Source organism: Pinus tabuliformis, chromosome 6, assembly GCF_031772625.1.
Source record: "Pinus tabuliformis cultivar Carrire ecotype Pingquan chromosome 6, CPIR1, whole genome shotgun sequence".
NCBI classification, from domain to species: Eukaryota; Viridiplantae; Streptophyta; class Pinopsida; order Pinales; family Pinaceae; genus Pinus; species Pinus tabuliformis.
In genome coordinates this window covers 376,617,027-376,642,186 of record NC_142292.1, presented here as the reverse complement: position 1 = coordinate 376,642,186, position 25,160 = coordinate 376,617,027, and the positions used below count along the sequence as shown (strand labels likewise).

The 25,160-nt window shown below is 35.8% G+C and overlaps 1 protein-coding gene across 1 annotated transcript; it reads left to right on the top strand.

The window, feature by feature from the left end:
* Positions 1 to 2,925: 2,925 nt before the first annotated feature.
* On the top strand, positions 2,926 to 5,676 carry LOC149258877 (uncharacterized). The gene is made up of 9 exons (XM_089373632.1): positions 2,926 to 3,358; positions 3,546 to 3,738; positions 3,827 to 3,960; positions 4,041 to 4,235; positions 4,573 to 4,701; positions 4,848 to 5,003; positions 5,095 to 5,174; positions 5,288 to 5,337; positions 5,438 to 5,676. Exons 1-9 carry the CDS (start codon positions 2,975 to 2,977, stop codon positions 5,557 to 5,559), a joined length of 1,443 nt encoding a protein of 480 aa, XP_089229758.1. The 5' UTR covers positions 2,926 to 2,974; the 3' UTR covers positions 5,560 to 5,676.
* The last annotated feature ends 19,484 nt before the right edge of the window (positions 5,677 to 25,160 follow it).

The window sequence follows — 25,160 nt, the reverse complement described above, 5'->3', positions numbered from 1 at the left end:
GTTCCTCCTGTTCACTGTCAGATCTAATCATTGCATATGTCAGTAAGAGATATCAAAGCATCATCATCATCAGATATACATCAAGTGATCAACAACACTATAAGGACCAATATATCAACAAATTGAAACCATGATCAAACAGAGCAAATAATTGACAGAACCATAGCAGACCCATTTTTTCTTGAGTTTGGCCCATTGCTTTTCTTCAAAACAACATATACGCAACTATGCCCACAAAAACTGGTGTATGTATGTGACTATGCTTCATGAAATGCGCGTATAACCACCTTTCTCTGAAAAATAGGATTTAACAGTAGGATGATGCAGAAACGACTCCCAGCTTTTGTCTAAGATATTCAAATGTCTCTCTAGGCAGTGGTTTAGTGAATATAACATCAACCTATTCTTTGGAGGGAACATACACCAATTTGACCTTTTGTTCAAGAACTTGTTCATGTAGGAAATGATATTTAATGGGTATGTGCTTGGTCTTGGAGTGCATGACTGGATTTTTGATGGAGCTTGTATTATCACATAGAATGGAGATGGGTGGAGTACATGTGATCTGAATGTCTTCCAATGTTTGCATAATCCAAAGTAGTTGTGTGCATCAAGATGCAGCAGCCACGTATTCTGCTTTAGCTGTAGATAATGCAATTGAACTTTGTTTCTTGTTGAACCAAGACACTAACCTAGAACCCATATAGAATGCACCACCACTAGTGCTTTTTCTGCCATCAAAACTTCCTGCCCAATCTGCATTTGTATATGCATGAACTGTAGGATCTATATCTCTAGGATATCATAAACCAAAGTTCTGTGTTCCTTGAAGATATTTGAAGATCCTTTTGACTGTCTAAAGGTGTGATTCCTTTGGATTTGCTTGGAATCTTCCAACAATGTTAAAATTTTTGAAGTAAATTAACCCAATAATACGGGCAATTACACCACCCAAAATAATTCAATATTATATAAATAAGATCGGCCTTTGAGAAAATTCTAAGATACTAGAGTTCTACATAGAACTCCTTATTAAAAGATTCTTTAAAATTTTTGAAGTAAATTAAACCAATAATACGGGCAGGAAAAAAACAAGAGCATCCAATAATTAAAAATCTGAAGTCCACTTTAAAAATTAAATAATTTTATCTTCAATCCCTTTCCTATTTTCAAGAAAGATGACTTACGGTATACGGCATATGAATCTTAAGAGCCCGTCCAATAATGAGAGCAACGGGAACAAAACATGTACCGCTCCAAGACAAGAGCAAAGGGTGACGGAAAATAAAGGGAGGATTCGCTATCATTATACAAGAATCCTGCCCACAAACCAAACCATACCGTGGATCTTCCTTCTCTATCATTATACAAGAATGGCCACAAACCAAACAAACCATGGATCTGACTTCTCTCATGTGGACATACATACATGGACAACAATAATTTTTGATGAGGGAGAGAGCGGTGGTGTTGAATACAAACTAATAATAATAATGTTCTCCACATACATACATCCAAACTAATAATAATAATAATGTTGTCCACATACATACGTCCAAACGTCTGATGATTATCTTATCTTCTTTTTATTCTCTCTTTGGACGTCGCTAGTTTCCTTCTTAAAGCTGCCTGCCTCCATCGAAGAGAGATTTTCCAGTCCATGTCCTACATGCAACTTTTTGTATATTTTGGGTGGCCAAAGCTGTTTGATTATAATTTTTGGACTAGTTATTATTTATAAAAAATTTAAATATTAAATATTAAATTTTAACATTTACACACTACTTCATAACATAGTAATTATCACTTAACTCACATACTTCATAACACCGGGGCAACAAATTAAACTACCTTATGTTATCACTTAACTCACATACTTCATAACACCGGGGCAACAAATTAAACTACCAGTAACGTACAACTTCAAATAGCTGAAAAGCTTTTAATTCTAACCAGGGATTCGATAAGTGCCACTTACTGGTAATATTAACGGCCCATATGATCCATTAACCCAATTGTATGGCAATAAATACCTGGGTCCGATTTTAGGGCATACAAACGGAAAACATGATAACAAAGTGTTATTAATTCTATCCGACAATCATTCAAAATGTTAAATGCTTCACTTCTGTCCACTCGCTGGGCATAAAACAACCCTCAGCTTTTTATGGAAAAATTAATGTTAGGGAGACACACAGAATTTACAATTAAGAAACCAATGAATAGATTATATTATTTCAAACCCCAACAAAATAATATTTTTGATACCAGTATATATTACACAATCCGCCAGATTACATGCAGTTGGCGCCCATGCAAAAAACTTATAGACAGCTAGTATCATTGACAGAATGGGCCTGTCACCTCTCTGACATACATTAACAGAATACATATAGTTATGGTTCTGACAAAAAATATATATATTTTCTGCAGTGAGCAATAGTCGACCAAAAAAAATTTCCTCTCCCTGTTTACATATTATCTATAATCCTTCAAAATTCACTGTTTATATATAACCATTTTGATTTTGAAAGACTACCCTGCTAAATTTATTTTATATTCCAATATTATCTTATTATATTTATTTTACAGAATTACACACTCATAGTTTCACATCATTAATGTGATTGTTGCGTCATGATTTTATTTTAAATTTCATTTATAGACTTATTACATAGTTTACAATTTTTACCGTATATAATATAATTTTTTGAAATATTTATAATATAATTATCTAGGATTAAATTCAACAATAAATTTAGAGCTTATTAAGTGCGTTTTACTACTAAATGCTTTTCTTTTACCGTCTTAGTATACGCTTGACCTTAATAAATTTTTTTTATTTACAAAATAAGCATTGGCTTCCCATCCATATATATATATATATATAAAGTTCATGAGATTTTGTATTACAGACAGAGTTTTGTCATTCGGGAATATAGTCAGAGCTATCTCTCGAGAGTTCAGAGGAATAATGGGTTTCGAGGTGTATAATGCATTTCGTATCGCTCTACTTTTACTGATAATGGGGGGTAGCGTTATTGATTGTTTAAGGACCCATTCTTTGTCTCTCAGATTGCGTAGTCATCATGATTTGCGAAAGCAGCGGGAGGTAGCTGCCCAGTCGGATGAATGTGAGACACATTATTACACTCAACTTCTCGACCATTTTTCTTTCGTATCAGAGTCTCGCACCTTTCAACAGAGATATTTTGTCGACAAAACTTTCTGGGGCGGTCCCCTAAAAAATTCTCCCATTTTTGTCTACCTGGGAGGGGAGGGGAGTCTCGACAGTCCCGTCCGCGGCATCCCTAGCGAGATTGCTCCCCAATTCAAAGCCCTGCTCCTCTTTGTCGAGGTATAAAGTTTATCTTTCCAAATTTTATTTTGTTCTTGTTTTAATCCTTAACGTTTAAGGCATGTGCAAATTTTCTCTGTAAAAGCCCTGAGTATATCAATAAGCTGAATATATGGAAGATTCGAATCCACCATTTTCCCTTATTTTAAAAATTTATATTATAGTTTTCCTTCCTATTTTTATGTAGCATCGGTATTATGGGGAGTCGGTGCCGGATATAATAGGTGACCCACTGAATCCCGTGGCCAATACCAGCACATTTGGCTATCTCACTTCCGAGCAAGCGTTGGCCGATTGCGCGACTCTGATTACAGATTTTAAGAAGAATTTATCGGCGGAAAATAGCCCAGTGATCGTGTTTGGTGGATCATATGCAGGAAGTAAATGGTTGCAATTCATATTAAAGTTCCATTTAATTATTACCGTGTGATTGCAGTGATTAATTCAATTTTAAATATATGATTGCAGTGTTAGCTGCATGGTTTCGTCTGAAGTACCCACACATTACAGTAGGCGCACTGGCGTCTTCCGCCCCAATTCTCTTGTTCCCCAACGTCACTCCTGACTATAGCTTCTACGCCGTTGTTACCAAGGATTTCAGAGTATGTTTCGTCCGTTCATCGTTATCGTCTCTCAAATCGTCTAATATCTGATATCTTCTGACTGTGTTTAATAAACACAGGATACGAGCGAGAGCTGTTACACTACAATTAAAAACTCGTGGGGCGAAATGGACAGAGTTGCGTCTCAGCCCGGAGGCCTCCAAAATTTGTCCAACATATTTAATACGAGCGTAACGGACGTAGCGGGCTTCCGTGATGAACTGATTGGTATCTATGAAGGAGCAGCACAGTCCGATGATTCGGAGGTCATAAACGTAAGTAGTACTGCATAATTTTATTACTACAGCAAATGGATTTTATCTTCAATGTCGCATGGAGAGGATCAGAAAGACATTTAGAAATTAAAAAAAAAAAAAAATGAACTTAAGAAATTTAAGATTATGTAAATATGTATTCTTAGAATTTTAGAAAATTTAAGATGAATATGTATTATTAGAATATAAAATAAAATAAATTTATGTTTATACAATTTATTATTTATCCTTTTACCCCTTTTAATCTCAATAATCTGCACTATAATGTTTGTACAATTGCTTTAAAGTTTGTTTTCTCAGCTGTAGAAATGAAGCTTAACATCGTTGGGTACTCTAGATATGCCATGCCATCGATAACGCTCCCGAAGGTACCGACGTTCTGGTTCGGGTGGCAGCAGGAGTCAGAGCCTTCTCTCTGTCTGCTCTTTCTGAAACATTGGAGCGATTTTCCCCATGGGGGTGGCAGGTTTGCGAATCTTGTTTTGGATGACTAATAGATTTAGTATGAAGTTGTGAGGAGATAATCTGTTTGTTTGCAGACATGCTCATGGAGGACATAATCTGTTTGTTTGCAGACATGCTCATGGACGACATAATCTGTTTGTTTTGCAGACGTGCACGGAAATGGTGTTTCCAATAGCCCAGAATCCGAATAAAACAATGTTTCCCCTTCAGATATTTGATCTAAAGTCCTACGCTGAAGATTGCAAAAGGAAATATGGAGTGGTTCCCAGGCCCAACTGGGTAACAACTGAATATGGCGGCCATGTAAGTGCTAAACTAACAAATCAATATGTATGTCTATACATCCTGACCAAAGCTTTTAGTATGTGTTTTATTATAATTTGTGTGCCCACAGGACATACGAAAGGTGCTGAAACACTTTGCGAGCAACATCATTTTCTCCAATGGTTTGTGGGATCCATGGAGCAGTGGGGGGTAATTCATTCTAAGCACATGAGTGATTAATTTATTTTCAGGGAAAGTCTTTCTATCAACTCTGTTATCAATTCTTCTTTAATGGTCTGCACTTTTTACGGGATGAATTGCAGTGTGAAGGAGAATATATCTGAAAGTATCGTCGCGCTCCCTACACAAAATGGTAAGTGGTAATATGATTTCCAAAAAGGCTGAATATTCATATAACAAATATAGACCGAATTTATATGCACTGTATGTGGTGGATACATTATGAATTGTAGGAGCCCATTGCCAAGACCTACGTCCTTCTTCTCCAGATGATCCCGGATGGCTTAAAGAACAGAGATCAGCGGAAATCGAGCACATCAAAAGCTGGATTGAACAATACAACTCTCACAAATGATGTCACCATTGAAGCTAATAGAAAGCGTTGTATGAGATGCAGTTAATTAGGATAAACACTTTTTGCTGGGCATAATCCCCGCATATGGAGGGATCCGACGGACATAGGCGCAATAAATTTTTTATTTTTTTTTGACTATGACCATATCCGTCAGGGAATTTGCAATCGACTTAACCGCAAGACGAACCCTGGCATTGACTCTTTTCAAAGGCGTCTACAGATTTGGCCTAATAAGAAATGTTTCTTTTCAGCCTGCATATTATTAGTGGAATGGAAGCCATTCTTTTCAGCCTGCATGTTATTAGTGGAATGGAAGCCATTCTTCAGTGGGTTTTTGCTTTTAATTTATTTTGGGAAGGTTTAGTTGAAGTTGAATTGTTAAGAAACTTTTATGGAAAGGTTTAGTTGAACTTGAAGTTGAAGTGTTAAGAAACTTTTATGGAAAGGTTTAGTTGAACTTGAAGTTAAAGTGGTGAGAAATTTGATTTAAATGTTTTATTTGAAAAAATTAGTCAAAGAAGTGTTTAACGGATTAAAAGATCAATTAACACTTAGATTTATTTTAAAATAACTATGTTTTTTAAAATAACTATGGTTTTTTGTTCTGTTGTTGATTAATTAAAAAAATTAATATGGACCTGATTTATTGTTTCTTGTGATGTGGTAAGTGGTATTACTGAACATAGTGTTGGACCTGATTTATTGTTTCTTGTGATGTGGTAAGTGGTATTACTGAACATAGTGTTGGCCAACGGCATCTCAGAAATAAAGTCTATTTACATCAGTGTTAGCACATGGTATTTTAGCATCTTCGTGAATTTCCAAAATGTTTTTTTGTTATGATGTTGATTAAATAAAAAAATGTAATATGGACATGATTTATTGTTTTTTGTGATGTGGTAAATGGTATTACTAAACATAGTGTTCGCCAATAACATTTCGGTAATAAAGTCTATTTACATTCATGTTAGCACGTGGTATCTTAGGGTGTTGATGAATCTCCAAATTTAAGATTTTGATATATATATATCTATATATATATATATAATTTAATTTAATTTAATTGTGTTAAATTACTGAAATCAGAAATTTTATTAAGCATAAATATAAGAGTTCTTAATTTTATGGAATATAAACACAATATATGGAAGATTAGATTACTAAATGAATTTAAAAGTATTAGAAGAGGTAATAAGCTCCTATAACCCAAGTCCACTAATTAATAATTTTAACCCCATATTTAATAATAGTTTTAACCTATAAAAATGAAATTTATAACTATGTAAGAACGTGACATTCAGTTAATAATTTAAGAAATGTTATAGCATGTAGTTATGTAAACGCATTTGAAATCATGCTACAGCATGTAGTTATGTAAAAGCATTTGAAATCATGCTACAAATCTTATCTAGTGAAGTCACTAAGAAAATGTTTTAGAACTCTATAAATTCTTTGAACAAAAAATTATATCTTAAACATAAATCACATTATAGTTACCAAATTCATCAAAATCAGATTCAAAAGATTCAAAAATACGATTTGAATATCAAATATAAATTCTTTGAACAAAAAATTATATTTTAAACATAAATCATATCATACAATTTTACATCATAGTTACCCAATTCATGAGAATCAGACTCAAAAATGCAATTTGAATATCAAATACTTTGATCAAAATCGATTTGGTTTGAGTGTAGGTGGTTAACATAATGGATTGGATGAAAGCAAACCCATAGTTCAGCTACCTTCAGTTAGTTGTTATAGCTAAAGGAAGTGCATTGTGGTAAATAATAATCCCAACGACTACCTTAAACAAACTGACAAACACCATGCTTTCCCTTACTGCTTCGCCTCCTCCATGGTTGCGATTTTGTTTGTAGGGGAAAGGACTGAAGTCAGAGCAAAAGTAAAACCCTAGCTATTTCACAAAACAACAGAGAGTTTAAGGCATTTAATATATTTTGGTAAATAGATATGGGCAAATATTTACTCTGCCATTGTTGCCCGCACTCCACAACACTTGCAAGATTAGAAAACCAATTATTATATTGCATATTAGTTATTTTCTTTGTCATGTATTAATGTCAAATTTGTATGTGATATAAATATGGATTACTATATTGCGTATTAGTTATTTCTTTGTCATGTATTAATGTCAAATTTGTATGTGATATAAATATGGATGTAAAAGTCATCTGTATGTGTTGGGAAAGTTAGAGAGCAAGAGTAAAACCAGTTTTAAGGAGTTTTACAGAGATTTACTCTGCAACCCCAGTGATGGGTAAATCTCAGTAAGTTTTTTGTATTTTCACTTGGAGTTGTAGCCTCCATTTATCACGTGAATTTATTTTCTGTGTTTTATATTATAATCAAAAGTATGTTATTTTCTGTGTTTTATATTATAATCAAAAGTATGTTATGTTGCCATGTTTTGTCGTGAGTTGTGTTTTATTAACCCTCATTTCCATGCTGCAACATAAGACTTACCTCAAAGAAACTGAATTCTCATAAGACTTACCTTGCATTGTGTTTTATTAAGCCCCTCAAAGCAACTGAATTCTTGTCAGACTTACCTTGCATTATGTTTTATTAAACCTCTGTGTAGTTGCAATTTCCATCCTGCAACATAAAACTTACCTTGAAGCAATTGAATTCTCATAAGACTTTGCGATTTCCACGCTGCAACATAAGACTTATCTCGAAGAAACTGAATTCTCATAAGACTTACCTTGCATTGTGTTTTATTAAGCCCCTCACAGCAACTGAATTCTTGTCAGACTTACCTTGCATTGTGTTTTATTAAACCTCTATGTAGTAGAAATTTCCATTCTGCAACATAAGATTTACCTCGAAGCAATTGAATTCTCATAAGACTTACCTTGTCCCAACCGAATTCACACTCCTCTCCTCTGCCCTAGTAAAATTTTTCTAACATGGTATCTAAGCAGGTTAAATATTGTTAGTGTAAAAACAAGTGTTTTTACTAGCAATTAAAATTTGTTTTGAAGGAAGAATTTTTTAAGTGTATTTACTAGCATGTAGAAAGTTTTTTCTTTCAGACTTACCTTGCATTGTGTTTTATTAAACCTCTGTGTAGTTGCAATTTCCATGTTGCAACATAAGACTTACCTCAAAGCAATTGAATTCTCATAAGACTTACCTTGCAGCAACCCAATTCTAAGTGAGACTCCTCTCGCCCTAGTAAAATTTTTCTAACATGGTATCTAAGCAGGTTAAATATTGTTAGTGTAAAAACAAGTGTTTTTACTAGCAATTAAAATTTGTTTTGAGGGCAGAATTTTCAAGTGTATTTACTAGCATGTAGAAAGTTTTTTCTTTTAGCCATAAATGGAAACATCAAGCACAAGTTTGACTAATACTCAGATATCTCAGTTTAATGGAAAAAATTATGATTATTGGGCTATTACAATGAAGAGCTTGTTTTCGTCTCAAGACATTTGGGATTTGGTGGAGAATAGTCTCCAAGAACCAATGCATTGTCTCAAGCAAAAAGGGATTTTTTAAGCGACAATAGGAAGAAGGATTCAAAAGCCCTGTTATATATTTTCCAAGTAGTTCATGAAAGTATTTTCCCAAAGGTTGTAGCAACAACGAAGTCCAGGCAAGCATGGGACACCCTCCAGAAAATCTACCAAAGCATGGCAAAAGTCAAGACAACAAAATGGCAAATGTTGAGAAGAGATTTTGAAACACTTTGTATGAAAGAATATGAGAATGTAGACTCATTTTTTACACATGTAATTGGGTTGGTTACTCAAATTAGGTCTCATGAAGAAACAAGAATACTTGAGAAAGTTTTGAGAAGTTTTCCAACAAGGTTTGATGCCATTGTTGTGGCCACAGAAGAGACAAAGGATCTCTCATAGTTCTCATTGAATGAGCTTCATGCATCACTGATTTCCCATGAACATAGATTAAATAGAGAAACAAGATCCTCATTGGAGCATGCCTTCAAGACACAAGTTTTATTTGGTCAAGGTAGAGCTAGAGGAATATCATATGCTAAAGAAGTCAAGGTGCAAGCCAAAATCAAGCACAAGGTCAAAAGTATCATAAATCTCAAGTCTAATGTCATTACTATAAAAGGTATGGTCATTATGCAAATGAATGTAGAAAGAAGCAATATGGCATTAGTAACAAGCCAAGTGTAAATTTCACTAAAGAAAATTAGAACTATGATAGCATGTTTTTAGCTTGTAATGTAGCACAAAAAAAACAAAGTGATATATGGTATCTAGATTCAGGGTGTAGCAACCACATGTTAAAGAACATAGAAATGTTTTCCAATCTAGATGAAAGTGGTATTACTAAACATAGTGTTGGCCAACCGCATCTCAGTAATAAAGTTTATTTACATCACTGTTAGCACATGGTATTTTAACATTTTCATGAATTTCCAAAATGTTTTTTTGTTATGATGTTGATTAATAAAAAAAGGTAATATAGACATTATTTACTATTTTTTGTGATGTGGTAAGTGGTATTACTAAATATAAATATAGTGCTGGCCAATAACATTTCAGTAATAAATTCTATTTACATCAGTGTTAGCGGATGGTATCTTAGCGACTTCATGAATCTCCAAATCTAAGATTTTGTTATATATATATATGTTATAATGTATTTAATTGTGTTAAATTATTGATAACGTTTTATTAAGTATAAACACAATAAGTTGGTAATTTTATTGAATATAAACATAATATACCCGAGATTAGATTACTGAATGAATTTAAAAAGTATTAGAAGATAATCAGCTCGCATTGCCCAAGTCCACTTCAAATTTAATTCATAATTTTAACTTACAAAAATAAAATTGTGTAGCCTTTATAACTCTGTAAAAACGTCACAGTCAGTTAATAATTTAACAAATGTTGTAGCCCTGTAGTAATGTAATAGCATCTGAAATCATGCCACAAATCTTATCCGGTGAAGTCACTAAGAAACTATTTAAGTACTATATAATTTCATTGAACAAAAAATTTATATCTTAAACATAAATCACATCATACAATTTTACATCGTAGTTACCAAATTCATCAGAATCCCACTCAAAAATACGATTTGAATTTCAAATACTTCGACAAAAATCGATCTGGTTTGGTTTGGAGTGTAGGTGGTTAACATAGTGGATTGAATGAAAGCAAACCCATAGTTCAGCCACCCTCTGTTTGTTGCCATAGCTAAAGGAAGTACATGCCCAAACAGAAATAGATAACCGTTGGGTAGTGTTCACCCAGAAGAAAAGGATAAAATTCTATAGTCAGATTGTTAAGCACATTAAGTGGGTGGACGAAATGATCATTGCCAATATTAAAGGCAAGTCATAATGTAAAAACATAGATGTTAAGACTAACGGAGATAATTATTTCCACCGCATGCGACCAGACCTTGTCCGGTCTCCAGAGGTCACCACGGCCATTCTTGCACCGCCTTACCTACCAGTGATTTCCACTTGCAGAAATGAAAAGGCAGCACCACCTCAAACTAATATTTTAATTCTTCTAACCCACAGGAAGTTTTGTATAAATACAGATACCAAGCCGAGGTCATTCACTCTCGTTTTTTTTGTTTGTGTAGTTAAGCAGCTGTAGTTACAGTTCACTGTGTTTTCTTGATTTGTTCCGTATTTCTTTCATGTGGTATCGAGCCCACGATACAAGGTATCGTTTCGAGCATGAAATATTGAGTGGAGAGAAATAAGATTGTAGAAGAGCACCATAAATTCATTGCTTTTTTACTATTCCAAAACAACTCTCATTTGCCTTTTTGTATTCTCTTCAATTGCTCACGCTGATGTTGACTAAACAGTCCACTAAATATTTGGGACTCTTCCCAGCTTTATTGGCAATGTTTGTGAGCTAGCTCTTGGTTATCACTTGAGGGGCTTGGTATCAATGGAACGCCATGTCCACTAGAGCCCTGTCGTTGATGCCATTGAGGTGAGCGCGTCTTCAACTATTGTGAGCAACCTCCAACCATCACCGAACTATGTGCAAATAACTGCAAGATTTGTTTGACGCTACAAGAGTCATAGCCAAACCTTTGAAAGTAATTTCTTGGTAGCGAAGTGTTGGGATGGGGTTTCCTAGGGTCAATTTTCGGGCAAAAGCCCAAGTTTTGTTGTATAAAGATGTAAAGTCTCCGCAAGTTGTAGTCGCTGAGAGCGTAAATAATTAAAGAGTCCTAAAGGGTTTTACCCTTCTTTTATGTAAGTTGAGTCAGCGTTTGAAGATCTACCCATGGTCTGCAGACCATAGAATTGTATAAATAAATGTGTCTTAGGATGTCTAAAGGGCAAAAAAAGTAATGAAGTTTGGCCTATGGGAGAAGTCTAAAGCGTAGTGAAAAAGAGTAAGAAGAAAGGCTCTGCAGTTGTGTGCACAAAGGACTAGAGTAGAGACTGCAGCTGAGTGTGCAGGGAAATCTTGAGTTTGTAAGTAGAACTGAGTCTTAATAAAGAAGATTGTTGCAGAAATACTTGCGTTTATCTATTTACTTTTGTTTATATGAATGTGTCTTATGTTATAATGGGTTTATGAACTAAGGATGTATTGATGCACGACTTTACATGATTTATACTGTTATATGAATGCAATTATTGTTTAATGTTTACGCGAAGATTATCTTGTTGTATGTTGAAGTTATCAAACACTTAAGTTGATCCGAGTAATTATTATGTTATAAGTAATCTTTGATGTGTATAAGTGAAAGATTCGCCTATTTAGTGTTTGTGAAAGATAATCTTAGACTTTCATGGAGGCCTAGAGGTTGATTAAAGGAAGTTACATTGATAAACCTTAAAGGCTTATCGATTTGCACGAAGGTAGATTTAAGGTGTAAAACGACATCACGCTCATCTTTCGGTGTAGAAACTTGGTTCCAGCACCCCCCCATACTATTTCGGGTGAGACTTCAGTTTGCACTCCTCGGATTGATGCCGAAAGGGCTAGTATTGTAGGGATTTTTTTGACGCAAATAACTTTGAACGTGAGTCACAACCCATTAAGCCAACAAATGGTTTCGTTGTCTCGTCTTGAAGCTGGGTTTCTCAGGGGAGAGATGAGTATCCTAACCAACTCGCTAGGCCACAAACGATGTTGTGCGAGTCACAAAGACCAAAGTCTTTTGGGTGCTAATGGAGGCGAACATTCACATGGCCATCAAATAGAAGTCGTAGTTGTCACGAAATGTGTTTGAACAACTTTCAGGGTGCGTGGAGTTTAAAATGACTTCCACCGCATATACATATGGGTGTGGATGGATCCATAAAAAAATTTGTTTGACCTACCCTACCTCACTATAGATAATGCTATTGATGAGGTCGTCAAGCGCTGGCCGACAGATTGGCATTCCCCATCCAATTTGGCCACAGGGATTAGCAAGTCCATAAAGAAGAAGAAGAAGGAAGCAACCAAGTAGAAGGTTCGTCAGTTGGCTGAGAAGTGGAAAAAAGAGGTTGAAGAGAAGGCCTAGGTGGAAGTGGAGCCTGCCACGAAGCAGTAGTCCAAACAGGAAGAACGCGACTCCGAGCACCTCAAAAAGTATCCTTCGCTGCAAACAGAGAAGGAGGAGCAATTAGAACAGGGCGACGGTGGTCAGGAGGAGCAGGAGAGCACTCCCTTCCAGGTCAAAAGATCCAGAGAACAAGGAAAGGAAGGACTATAGAAGAAGTCAAAGGCGACAAGGCTGTCGCTAGATCTGATCACTTTAAGGATGGCGACTTGGGCGCGATAGGCGACAATGTGCGGGATACTACAGCAGAATTGTTGCAGCAGTTTGAACAGCAATAACAGTAGGCACTAAGCACAATTCAGAAGGATCTACTTGAGTTGCAGATTCAGAAAAATAGGATCTAGGAAGGCACAAGGCATATCAACGCTGCATCAACAAGTTTGGCACTAGGGACCACTCAGGCAACAGAGATGGTTCGATTAATAGATCTCCAGATATTCATGTTGCCAAACGAATATTTGAGCGCAGAGCTAGCCGATGAGATAGTGAGTTATTTGAGGAAAATCGGCCTCAACCTAGCCACGCTCCTGAATGAGTACCTGAACATGCTGCAGGCAGGAGTGATAGCAGAATTCAGAGCTTGGGAGCAGCGCACACTCAGCCTCATGAGCAAGTATAGAGTGAATAATGAATAGATGTTCACTGAGAAGTTAGAGGCACTGGAGGTACAGAAAAATATCCATGTGCAAAATGACCAGCGTACAACTGTAATGGCAGAGCCTGAAGAACAGTGCTCGAACTGCATATACCAGAGGAAGCATTGTTGGAGGCGAAGATCATAAAGTTGGCTGCAGGTGTGCGTGACGCCAAGAAAAAAGCGGCTAGAGTTTAGTTTGAGCTGAACTTCAAGATCATTAGAGTTGAAGTCCCAGCCTTCAAATCCACAAGAGGTGAGGGAACAACGTGAAGCTATTGTGAAGGATGAAGTCGCGACGGTGGATACTGCGGTGGTAGACTACATCACAATTTTCGGGTAGGCAATGTAGGTAGTCATGACTCTGCAGGAAAATCCTACCCTACAGGGCTTGAATATAGAAGCTCACGAACTCTAGCAATAGTATGATGAGGTAAGGGCAACGATGAGCACCGTTGCTGCCACACAATGCCTTGTTAAGCTACAGGAGGTGACGCAGCTATATATATAGGTGGAAGTAGCACAGAGGAAAGAGGCAGTCCTCAAGGCCAGATTGGGGACTTGGTTGGATGAGGCCTACATCATCTCCACCAAAATTCAAGAGAAATTGGCGAACTTACAGAGTATGCAGTAGAAAATCCAGCAGGACAATGCAGGACAAGCCACAGAGCAACTGGTGGAATAGATCAAGCAAAAATCCATGGAGAGCGCGACTGAGGTAGCAGTGATATGGGTGGAGCTGAGGAATCTTCACAATAAGATCTCCATGCTAACAAAGTGATTCGAGGGCGACTCACGATCTTTTGTTGGGGGCCTCTTGGGATGGAGTCCTTTAGGGTCAATTTTAGGACAAAATCTAAAGTTTTGTTGTCTAAAGATGTAAAGTCTCCACAAGTTGTGGTTGCGGAGCGCAAAGATAATTAAAGATTCATAAATGGCTTTACACTTATTTTATGTAAGTTGAGTCGGATTTTGAAGATCTACGGACCATGGGATTGTATAAATAGGTGTGCTTTAGGATGTCTAAAGGGGAAAAAAGAAGTAATGAAGTTTGGTCTATGGGAGAAGTCTAAAGAGTAGCGCAGAAGAGTAGGAAGAAAGGCTCTGCAGATGTATGTGTAGAGGCCTAGAGTAGAGTCTGTGGCTAACTGCGAGGATCCCTCTAACTGAGTGTGGAGGGAAGTCTTGAGTCTGTAACTAGAACTGAGTATTAATAAAGAAGATTGTTGCAGAAATACTTGTGTTTATCTCTTTACTTCTGTTTATATGAATGCACCTTATGTTATAATGGGTTTATGAAATAATGATGTATCGATGTGTGACTTTACATGATTATATTTTTAAATGAACACAATTACTGTTAACTGTTTACGCAAAGATTATCTTGTTGTATGTTGAAGTTATTGAACACTTAAGCTGATCTGAGTAATTACTGGGTTGTAAGTAATATTTGATGCGCGTAAGAAGAGGATTTGCCTATTCAGAGTCTGCGAAAGACATACATAGACCTTCACGGAGGTCTAGAGGCTAATTAAAGGAAGTTACATCGATAAGGCTTAAAGGCTTATCGATCTGCATGAAGGTAGATTTATGACATAAAATGACAACACTCTCATCTCTGGGTGCAGAAAATTGGTTCTAGCATCCCCCCATATTTCTTCAGGTGATACTCAGTCTGCACTCCGCAAATTGATGCCGAAAGGGCCAGTAGTGTAGGGATTTTTTTGGTGCAACTAACTCTGAACCTCGGTCAAGACCCACTGAGCCAACATGAAGGTATGAGGAAATTCCATGTTGGTCATTAGAGCACAAGTACATCAAATTGGACTTTCTGTGAAATTATGCTCGTGACACACAATTTATTAAAGCAAGTATTTGATTACAAGTTGAATTTAGCATTTTTACATAGTCGTTGGAATCTGAGAGTGAGAATGAGATTCAGTGAGAAGCCTTTGTTGTGTCCCTAAACTTTGAGAAGCCATTGTTGTGTGAGGATGAACATGTTGTGCAGAGTGCTTGTGACCGAAATAGTTGATGTTGTTAAGGAATTGTTATTGAGTGGCTTAGAACTACATTGAAAACAAATCTTTCTAGCGTAGTGTAGTCATGATGTGATTGCTACAACGATACCAGTAGAAATTTAGAAGATTGTGTGTTGAACCTGAGCTTACCATGAGTTATTGTTTGAGGAATTTCAAATTCAAATTTTTATACATTTTTCAATAGTTAGTTCTTTTCGCTGTCTTTGAAACTTTATATGTGTTTCCTTAAGTATTATGAGTCCACTTTCTCTTCATATATAAATATTTGCTCCTTCACGTCAAAGGTAATCATTCAGTTATTATCTTGACTTCCTACCCATGAGTTTCTTGGATTTGTTTTTTTTATGGAGAATGGCTTATGTTGTCTAAATCATTTTTTGGTATGGTAGAGAGGCATCTACATCATATTTTCTAGCACTAGCCTTTAATTTTCTTGTCCATTGCTTTAAGTAATTCATCCATATTTCGAAAGTATTTCATATTCACCTATTATTGCTAGTGAATAAGCCTAAGCTTCCATCTTCTTTTTTAATTGTCGTGAGTCTAAAGGGCTATAGCCATATTGTGAAAGTACTCTTACATTCCATCTTAAGAATTAGATCTTCTGTGAGAGATGTCGACAAATACTAATATTACTGAGTCATCAATTCCTATTCTAAATGAGAAAAACTTTGATTCCTCATTTATTCGAATGAGAACATCATTGAGTTCTCATGGTCTTTGGAGATTTTTCATTGATGGGTATCTGGAACCTAATAATGAGGTGGAGTAGATGACTCTTACAAATGTTAAACGAACATTGTTCAGAGAGAACATAAAGAAGGAGAGATGGTGACAACTACCAATATTACTAATTCATCAAAAAATACAATTCCTCATTAATTCGAATGAGAACATTGTTGCGTTCTCATGACCTTCGGGGATTTGTTATTGATGGGTATTTGGAGCCTGTTAATGAGGTGGCAGAGGTGGCTCTTACAAATGTTGAAAGAACATTGGTGAGAGAGAAGAAAAAGAAGGACAATAAATATGTTTCCCTAATTTCAACAAGGCTTAGATGATACTTTCAAAAGTCTCAAATGAAGAATCTTAGAAGGCAGCATGGGACACTCTTGAATCATGTTATCAAGGTGTATCAGAAGTGAAGAATGTCAAGTTGTAGAATTTGATAAGAGATTTCGAGAATATTAAAATGAAAGACAGTAAAATTGTGGATGCGTTTATGACTCAAGTCGTGATTGTTGTTAATAAATTGAAACAATATGGAGAAGACCACACAAACAAGAGAGTGATCAAGAAAGTCCTTTGAAGTTTGTGAAATAAATTTGAAGCAATTGTTGTATCCATAGAAGAGTTCAAGGACAGAAGTCAAAATTATCAAAAATATAAATGTTTGGTGGTAAAATGTATGACAAAATTGGAGTTTGTAAGTTTAACGTGGTGATATTGATAATAATGACAACTAAATTCCTTATTCTAAAATATATTTAACTTAGATATCATTTTTGGGATTCAACTACATTAAGTAAGTCATTCACGTATGACTCACTTAACGTAGTTGAATCTCAAAAATGATATCTAATATAATGCATTGCGTAAACCCCCTATACTTAAATTCAAAAACATTGAAGGGATCTCTACTTGAATGGCTCATGAATCACAACACTTGCTAAGGTTTTGGAAATGGGGTAGTAAGCTAAGTGGGCTTGATTGTGGGGAAAACTCCACAGTTAAGCGCGCTTGAGCCAAAGGCGATCTGGGATGGGTGACCTCTTGGGAAGTCCTCGTTACCAGTTGCAAGCCTCGGAAGTGATGATTTTTTTTAATCCAGCTCATTAGGGATAGATAGTTAGGCTTAAATGTTTAATATTTTACATAAATATTTAACATTTATATATCAGGTTAATTAAAAAAAACATTAAAAATAATAAACAAACTGTTAAAAGTAATAAATATAAATCTAATAGTAATATAAATCCTGATTCATGTGAACATTTAAATGTTGGCTCAATTAATAAAAAAAAGTTAATGTTAAAGACATTTTGTTATATTTTGATTTTGTTATTAATTTATGAATAGGCTTTGTTACAAACCATGGCTTATCAATACCACATGCCCAAAACCATATCTTATTTCACAATCAAAATATTTTATAAATATGTTAATTTAATTTAATTTTATAACATATTTTTGTTATGATGTTGACTAATTAAAAAAATGTGCTTATTTAATTGTGTTAAATTACTGAAACCAGAAATTTTATTAAGCATAAACACAATGAGTTTGTAATTTTATTTAACATAAACACAATATATTGGAAATTAGATTACTAAATGAAGTTAAAAGGTATTAGAAGATAATCAACTCCTATGGCCCAAGTCCACTTCAAGTTTAATTAATAATTTTAACCTATGAAAATGAAATTTTGTAGCCTTTATAACTATGTAAGAGTGTCACATTCAATTAATAACTTTAGAAATGTTGCAGCCCTACAATTATCTAAAAGAATCTAAAATCATGCTACAAATCTTATCTAGTGGAGTCTCTCAGAAAATATTTCAAAAAAAAATAAATTCGTTGAACAAAAGAGTATATTTTAAACATAAATCACATCATACAATTTTACATCAAAGTTACCAAATTCATCCGAATTTGACTCAAAAATACAATTTGAACATCATATACTTCGACCAAAATGGATTCAATTGGGAGTGTAGATGGTTAACATAGTGGATTTATTGACACATATTCATGGGGATTGGGTGAACACTTATAAGTAATGTAAATCATAAATAATGGAAAAGGAAGAGGCATCGGGAGGTCAAACCCAAGAGTCACTCCTTCATGTATATAACCATGAGTAATCTTAATGAAGCAACACAATTGATTTGAGGAGTTACCTGCTAGCCTGACATCGTATTAGAGAAAGCCCCTTCTTTGGCTTCCCTTCGGCTTGTAACTCCTCCCTGCCTATGTTCTGCTTATTTTACAAAACTGACACCTCTGCCATATTTTGTGTCCTGCATTAGTATTGAATGCATATTCCACTCCGGTTTCCTCTGCAATCTTGTTGGTTAATATTATATTCTCTCCTCACTCTTCACATATCCCACTATGCATGTTGACTTACACTGTCCCTCTACACAGCGGTATTACACAGTCAGCTACAACGTGAATGTTTCCTACCTCATTCCTTCCACCTTTCAGCTTTCCCTCACACATGTGCAACCCATTCAACACCCTATACACTCTACTTTGTTTTTCAACTCACACCGTACTGTTGTGCCTCCCACTCGACCTCCCCTTCACTCTTCTCCTATACACATACCTATAACAAAAGGCGAGGTAATCTGAAGCGGGTATTGAGGCTTTTCTAGGGGTTCAATGGTGGTGAACCTTCCATGGTTGATGAGAAGAGTAGGGGCAGAGTAACAGAAGAGGTAGTGCCAATGGCGCCATGACTATAAAATTTTCTGAGCTCAGATGATATATAGATGTGACATATTCACATTTGAAATAAGTGTTGTGTGCTTTATTTCGAGAGTGAGTTTCGGTTTCAGGAAGGAAGGCGCAAGGGTCATGCAACTTATTTGAGACCAGTCCTCCATCACTCTCAACAACACCATTACTACATTTGTGTAGTTTCCGGCCACTATGCCACTGGCCAGAAGGTGAGAAGCTACTCCCGACAGTTTGCCATCAGCGGCTCCTGGGTTTGTATGCTAGTTTTAATCTAAATATATGTGCTTCCCTCCCACCATTTTTTAATACTGTATTTTTAATACTTCGACCCCCCGAGGGCCTCCATATCATGCTATCGACATTTCATTTTTTTATATATATTATCGTGTGGCCTGAAACCGCCTCCCTCATATAATACCCTCCCCTCATACAACCTAGTCCCCCTTATAAGATGTATGCCAAGTATTACTTGTGTCCTATATATCAAAGTGTATTTAAAAAAAAATTACACCAGAACTCATTTTTTTTACCACTAGGAGTGAAAATTTTATACATTGGCAACAAAAGTATTTTACAGTACATGGATTTTAAAATGCATTTATTGATATCTATTATGGAAGTGGTTTTCACTGGCGAAGATAACTATCTAGAATGGTCATGAAATATCAAACACACTCTCATTTTTAATGAGTTGTGGAAAGGAGTTTGTGTTGGAGAAGGAGGCAATGAACCAACAAAGCCTACCTCAGACAAGGAATTCGCCATTTGGGAAAACAAGAATAGCAAGGCCTATGCCTTGATTGTAGCATCTGTAAATGGTCAGTCACCATATTTCACCATTTTCAAATGCTTTTAAAGCCTTACAAAAATTGAAGGATCTCTATGACTCACACTCTGTGGTTGATATTGTCCAATTGATGATTAAATTGTTCAACCTTGAATTACAAAATGATTATCGTCTTACTCTTGCATCACAAGTAAAATCTACTATGCATGATATCAAAGTCACTAATGTTGAACTAGACATTCCTCTGGTAGATTTTGTCAAGGCAATTTATCCTACTTATTCAAATTACCTTAAGTTATTGCAAGCAAATGGAAACCTCAAAGAAATTACCTTTGACTCCCTTGTGAATAAATTTTTTGAGGGAGAGAAAGATTTTGGGAAGAGGAAAACTCCTCGGTATTCTGAAGAAGATGTGTGTCTTGCACATAGAGAGAATAATTCTCCAGATTCTTCCAGAGGAAGAGGTGGTTGAAGAGGAAGAGGAAGAAGAAATTTCAGAGGCTGGGGGAAGAATACTCTCAAGGAGAAAAGTGTGATCTTCATTGCATATGTTGCAATAGAGATGGATCACATGATGCATCCACATGCAAGTTGCCTTGGGACAAAATTGAGCATGAAATAAATCAACCCAATGGTAAAACCAATGACAAAGAGGAAGGTAAATCACCTAAATCGCTCACTATGTGGTGGCACATTATAATATTGGAGTAAATGAAGACATGTTCAATGCTTCACTTGCTTCCTGGAAACATGATTAGTTTCTTGATTTAGGAGCAACTTGCCACATGACTTTTAGAAGAGATTTTTTTGAATAATTCACTAACAAGGTTGATGGAACAATATACCTTGGAGACAAATCAAAACTCAAGCCATCAGGGATTGGCACAATCAAGCTCAAATTGCCAGGTCTTCCATACTTTATTCTGCATGATGTGTTATATCTCCCACAGCTGAGGAGAAACTTGTTGTCCGCAATCCACATCTTCCAGCAAGGACACTCAATTCATATGTTTTATGGCAATGTTGAGGTGAGAAAAGCATCAGATCACTCACTTGTCATGACGGGGTTAGAAGAAGAAAGACTTCTCAAGCTGCAAGGTACCTCTACTCGTGCATAAAATTTATCATACAGTTCTCATTATGATGATTGTACATTTTAATCAAGTCTATTATATTATGCTAGATTTGGACACTTGAACTATGACAACCTTCGCTTATTGAAGAAAAATGGTGTTACTAGTTTTCCTACAATCCCTAGGAAACTTAAGCAATGTGGTGCTTGCATTCTAGGAAAGCATAGCAAAAAAACTTTTCATGATTCACATTCCAAAGCACATAGAAAACTTGAATTCATTCATTCAGGATGATGTGGTCCAATGCCTATTGCTTCTGCAAATGGAAATAAATATATGATGACATTTATTGATAACTAAACCATAATGTGTTGGGTTTATTTATTAAAGAACAAATTTAATGATTTTAAAACATTCATACATGAACTGAAAATGATGCACAATCTCATAATACGCTTCAAATGAATTTGAAAACTATCTTCGCTAACATGGGATAAAATATCAAACAACTGTGCCTTGTAATCCCCAACAGAATGAAGTAGCTGAAAGAATGAATAGGACAATCTTAAATATGGTATGTTCCATGATGTTTTTCAAGAATTTAAAATTGATGTTTTGGGTTGATGCAATTATATGGGTTGCATATGTAAAGAATAGATGTCCATCTAATTCTATTAGAAAAAAGAATCCTTATGAAATGTGGTATGGCCACATTCCTTCGTTAAAGCAGCTCAAGGTCTTTGGTTCCACTTGTTATGCCTTGATACCAAAAGTACATAGAAACAAAATTGGTGTAAGGAGTCGTAAGTGTATCTTCTCGGGCTATTCAAATACCTCCAAAGCATACCATCTCTATGATGAAGTTAATAAAAAGTTTGATGTATCTAGAGATGTAGTATTTGTTGAATCTTCCAAAATTGATAATGTTGTTGAGCGGCAACTTGATCGCTTGAATAGATTCGAACATGCAAAATCATTTCAAGAATTTGATCATCATATTCCACATATTTAAGGGGCACGATTCCTATACTGGATCAATATGTGTAATATTCTTTTAAAGTACTCTCTCCCCCACATGAAATTCCAACCACTGATGATACTTTGAGTGATGTGGTTGAAAAAATTGGGAGACTCAATATTGATTCAATCCCAACTCAATCAACTGAGCAGAATGGACCATCTTAGAAAGGTCCTCCAAAGTGGCTGATAAGGACACTTGAAAGTGTTCATCCTGATGAGGTTGGAAAGACAAGAACAAGAAACTCAACCAAGCAAAATGGACGTGATGTAGATGATTTTGAATCACCTTTTGATATGGATGTTTCTTATAATTGTGAACTGAATTTGTCTACATATTTTGAACCAATTGTTGGAAATAATACTTGTGGGGGGGTGGTGGGGGGTTAATCAGTATTATCAAATCAATAATTTAATTTTCAAAATTGATTTGTATACGCTACTTCAACTTAAGGAACTAGGATGTATACGCAACTGTACTTAATGCAACCAGCGTATATGCAGAGATCTATAGATTTACCCAAATTATCATGCATTGAACTTTAACCAGTATATCAGGAATTCATTATACATTGTAATAAAAATAGAATAAAGAATCACACATAAGTAACACACATGAACACCAAGATATAAGGTGGAAACCCAATGTGGGTGAAAACCACCTGCTGCAATCGTCTCTGCCTTCTTTTAATAATAAGATAATTATATTTACAATTTTTGTACTGGTTCAGTCTTATACCAGTACCCAGGCTTCTACTTGCAGAAGGCTACAACCTTCTCTCATTCTCCAGCTTCTACTAGAAGAGAGCTACAACCCCTTAGCTCTTGTACTTGCTAATATGTTTACTAGTATGTAGGTGCCAGCCTAGAGAAGGCTACAACCTTCTCTTTTCTTCCAGGGACCACATTTCATAAATTTTCAAATTGGATCCATCAACAACATCATTCAATCATCAAATATATCTACATCAACCAATCCCTTTTTGAACCAACCACAACCGAATCGATCAATCACTTTGACAACCCATCAATCTAATCATTCATAATGATGTCACCAGAATATAGTAACCAGAACCCAAGCCAGAACACAAAACACTACAACAACAAATAGAAGCAACTAAAACATATTTTATAAGGTATATGCTACTTCCATGTGTCTAACCTGCATGCATATGCGCTTTCCTCAAAGAGAACCAGCGTACAGATCTGCAAATCAAATTTATGATGTATACGCTGCTTCGATATGCAGAACCAGTGTGTATATGCTTCTTTTCTAAAGTGAACCTGCGTACAGATGTGTAAATGATGATTTAAACATTACAACTATTCCAGACTTCAGTTATACCCAGATCATCATATTTACAGACTACAACATGCACCAATTATTTAGATACATGATCAAACCACATAAAGATAATTCACTTCAAACCTTAAGATCCTAATACATCATTAGATCCTATCCTTCATCAAACACTAAGGTTCATCCTTGGTTCAGATCAAGCACAACACCATAAGCCAATAACCTACATATTAGATCTCACACTTCATCAGATATTCGATACTTGCACACCTTGGCCTAATGATATTCTCCTCCTTTTATAGTTTTAGGCCTTTCTCATTACCATGGACCAAAACCACTTAGGACCAATACCTTGGACCAAATACCTAGGGTCAATACCTCAGACCATATACTTTGGACCAATACCAAGGATCAAAATACCATGGACCAAATACTTCAGACAAAAAATTTAGTTTTCCAAGGTATACACGCTTTTATTTCTATGAAAGTATGTGTGTACGTATACGCGACTTGGTCAATGGTGAACCTACATGTATACGCAGCTTGGTCAATGGTGAACCTGCGTATACCTCTCTTTCTTCATTCTATGATGACTGATCTATAATCCTTTGTTGTTTACCTGCTATACTGTGATATTTCATTTGAGTGAGTTTCCTTCTGAACCGGTTCCTTGAAGCTGCCCTACATTTCATCACATCTGTAAACACTACTGCCATGCATTCTGTCACATCTAATATCTCTTTTATAGATTCATCTAGTTACCATATACAAGTGATTTGTTCTGCTACAAGTGGGTTTCCATCAAGTACAACACATAAATCATAATGGCAACAATCTCCCCCTTTGGACTTAATGGCAACAACCACACCAAGTCACTCTTCCCCTTTGACATCAAGGGCAAACGGTCATGCTCCCCCTGAGTGCATGCTAAATTCTCTAATATGCTGAAGTGTGTTGATTGAGCTCCCATGATCGAGTCCATGCTCCCCCTGAGCATAAGAAAAGTCTGCAAAAATATGTTCTAAAAGAAGAACATGACTCTATACATACATCACAAATGACCTTCCTATCACCAATGACTCATACATACATCCATCTCCCAACCAAGTGGGGATATACCAAATTTGACTCATCTTCCCAAGCAAGTGGGGATATATCAATTGTTTACACATGTCAAAAACAAGAAACATTACATCATCCATCCATGCACAGTGGGACTACAGATTACATCATATGACTCATGGGTCTTTAAAAGATATACATGACATTTTTAACAAAGACCAAAGACCTAAACAAGACTATGATAGTCATCAGCAACTATCATACAACATATATGATATGCACCATAAGCGTCTGTCAACAACATCAGTAACTTGTATATGTACATCATTAGTTCCCAAAATATCATCAATCGTGTTCTCCCCCTGAACCTATTCCTCCTGTTCACTGTCAGATCTAATCATTGCATATGTCAGTAAGAGATATCAAAGCATCATCATCATCAGATATACATCAAGTGATCAACAACACTATAAGGACCAATATATCAGCAGATTGAAACCATGATCAAACAGAGAAAATAATTGACAGAACCATAGCAGACCCATTTTTTCTTGAGTTTGGCCCACTGCTTTTCTTCAAAACAACATATACGCAACTGTGCCCACAAAAATTGGCGTATGTATGTGACTATGCTTCATGAAACGCACATATAACCACCTTTCTCTGAAAAATAGGATTTAACAGT

Bases quoted from the DNA above. Each gene is read 5' to 3' on its own strand.
- LOC149258877 (XM_089373632.1), top strand. From the start codon at position 2,975: ATGGGTTTCGAGGTGTATAATGCATTTCGTATCGCTCTACTTTTACTG. The intron at 3,359-3,545 runs GTATAAAGTTTA...ATTTTTATGTAG, and splicing joins CCCTGCTCCTCTTTGTCGAG to CATCGGTATTATGGGGAGTC. The intron at 5,175-5,287 runs GTAATTCATTCT...GATGAATTGCAG, and splicing joins GATCCATGGAGCAGTGGGGG to TGTGAAGGAGAATATATCTG.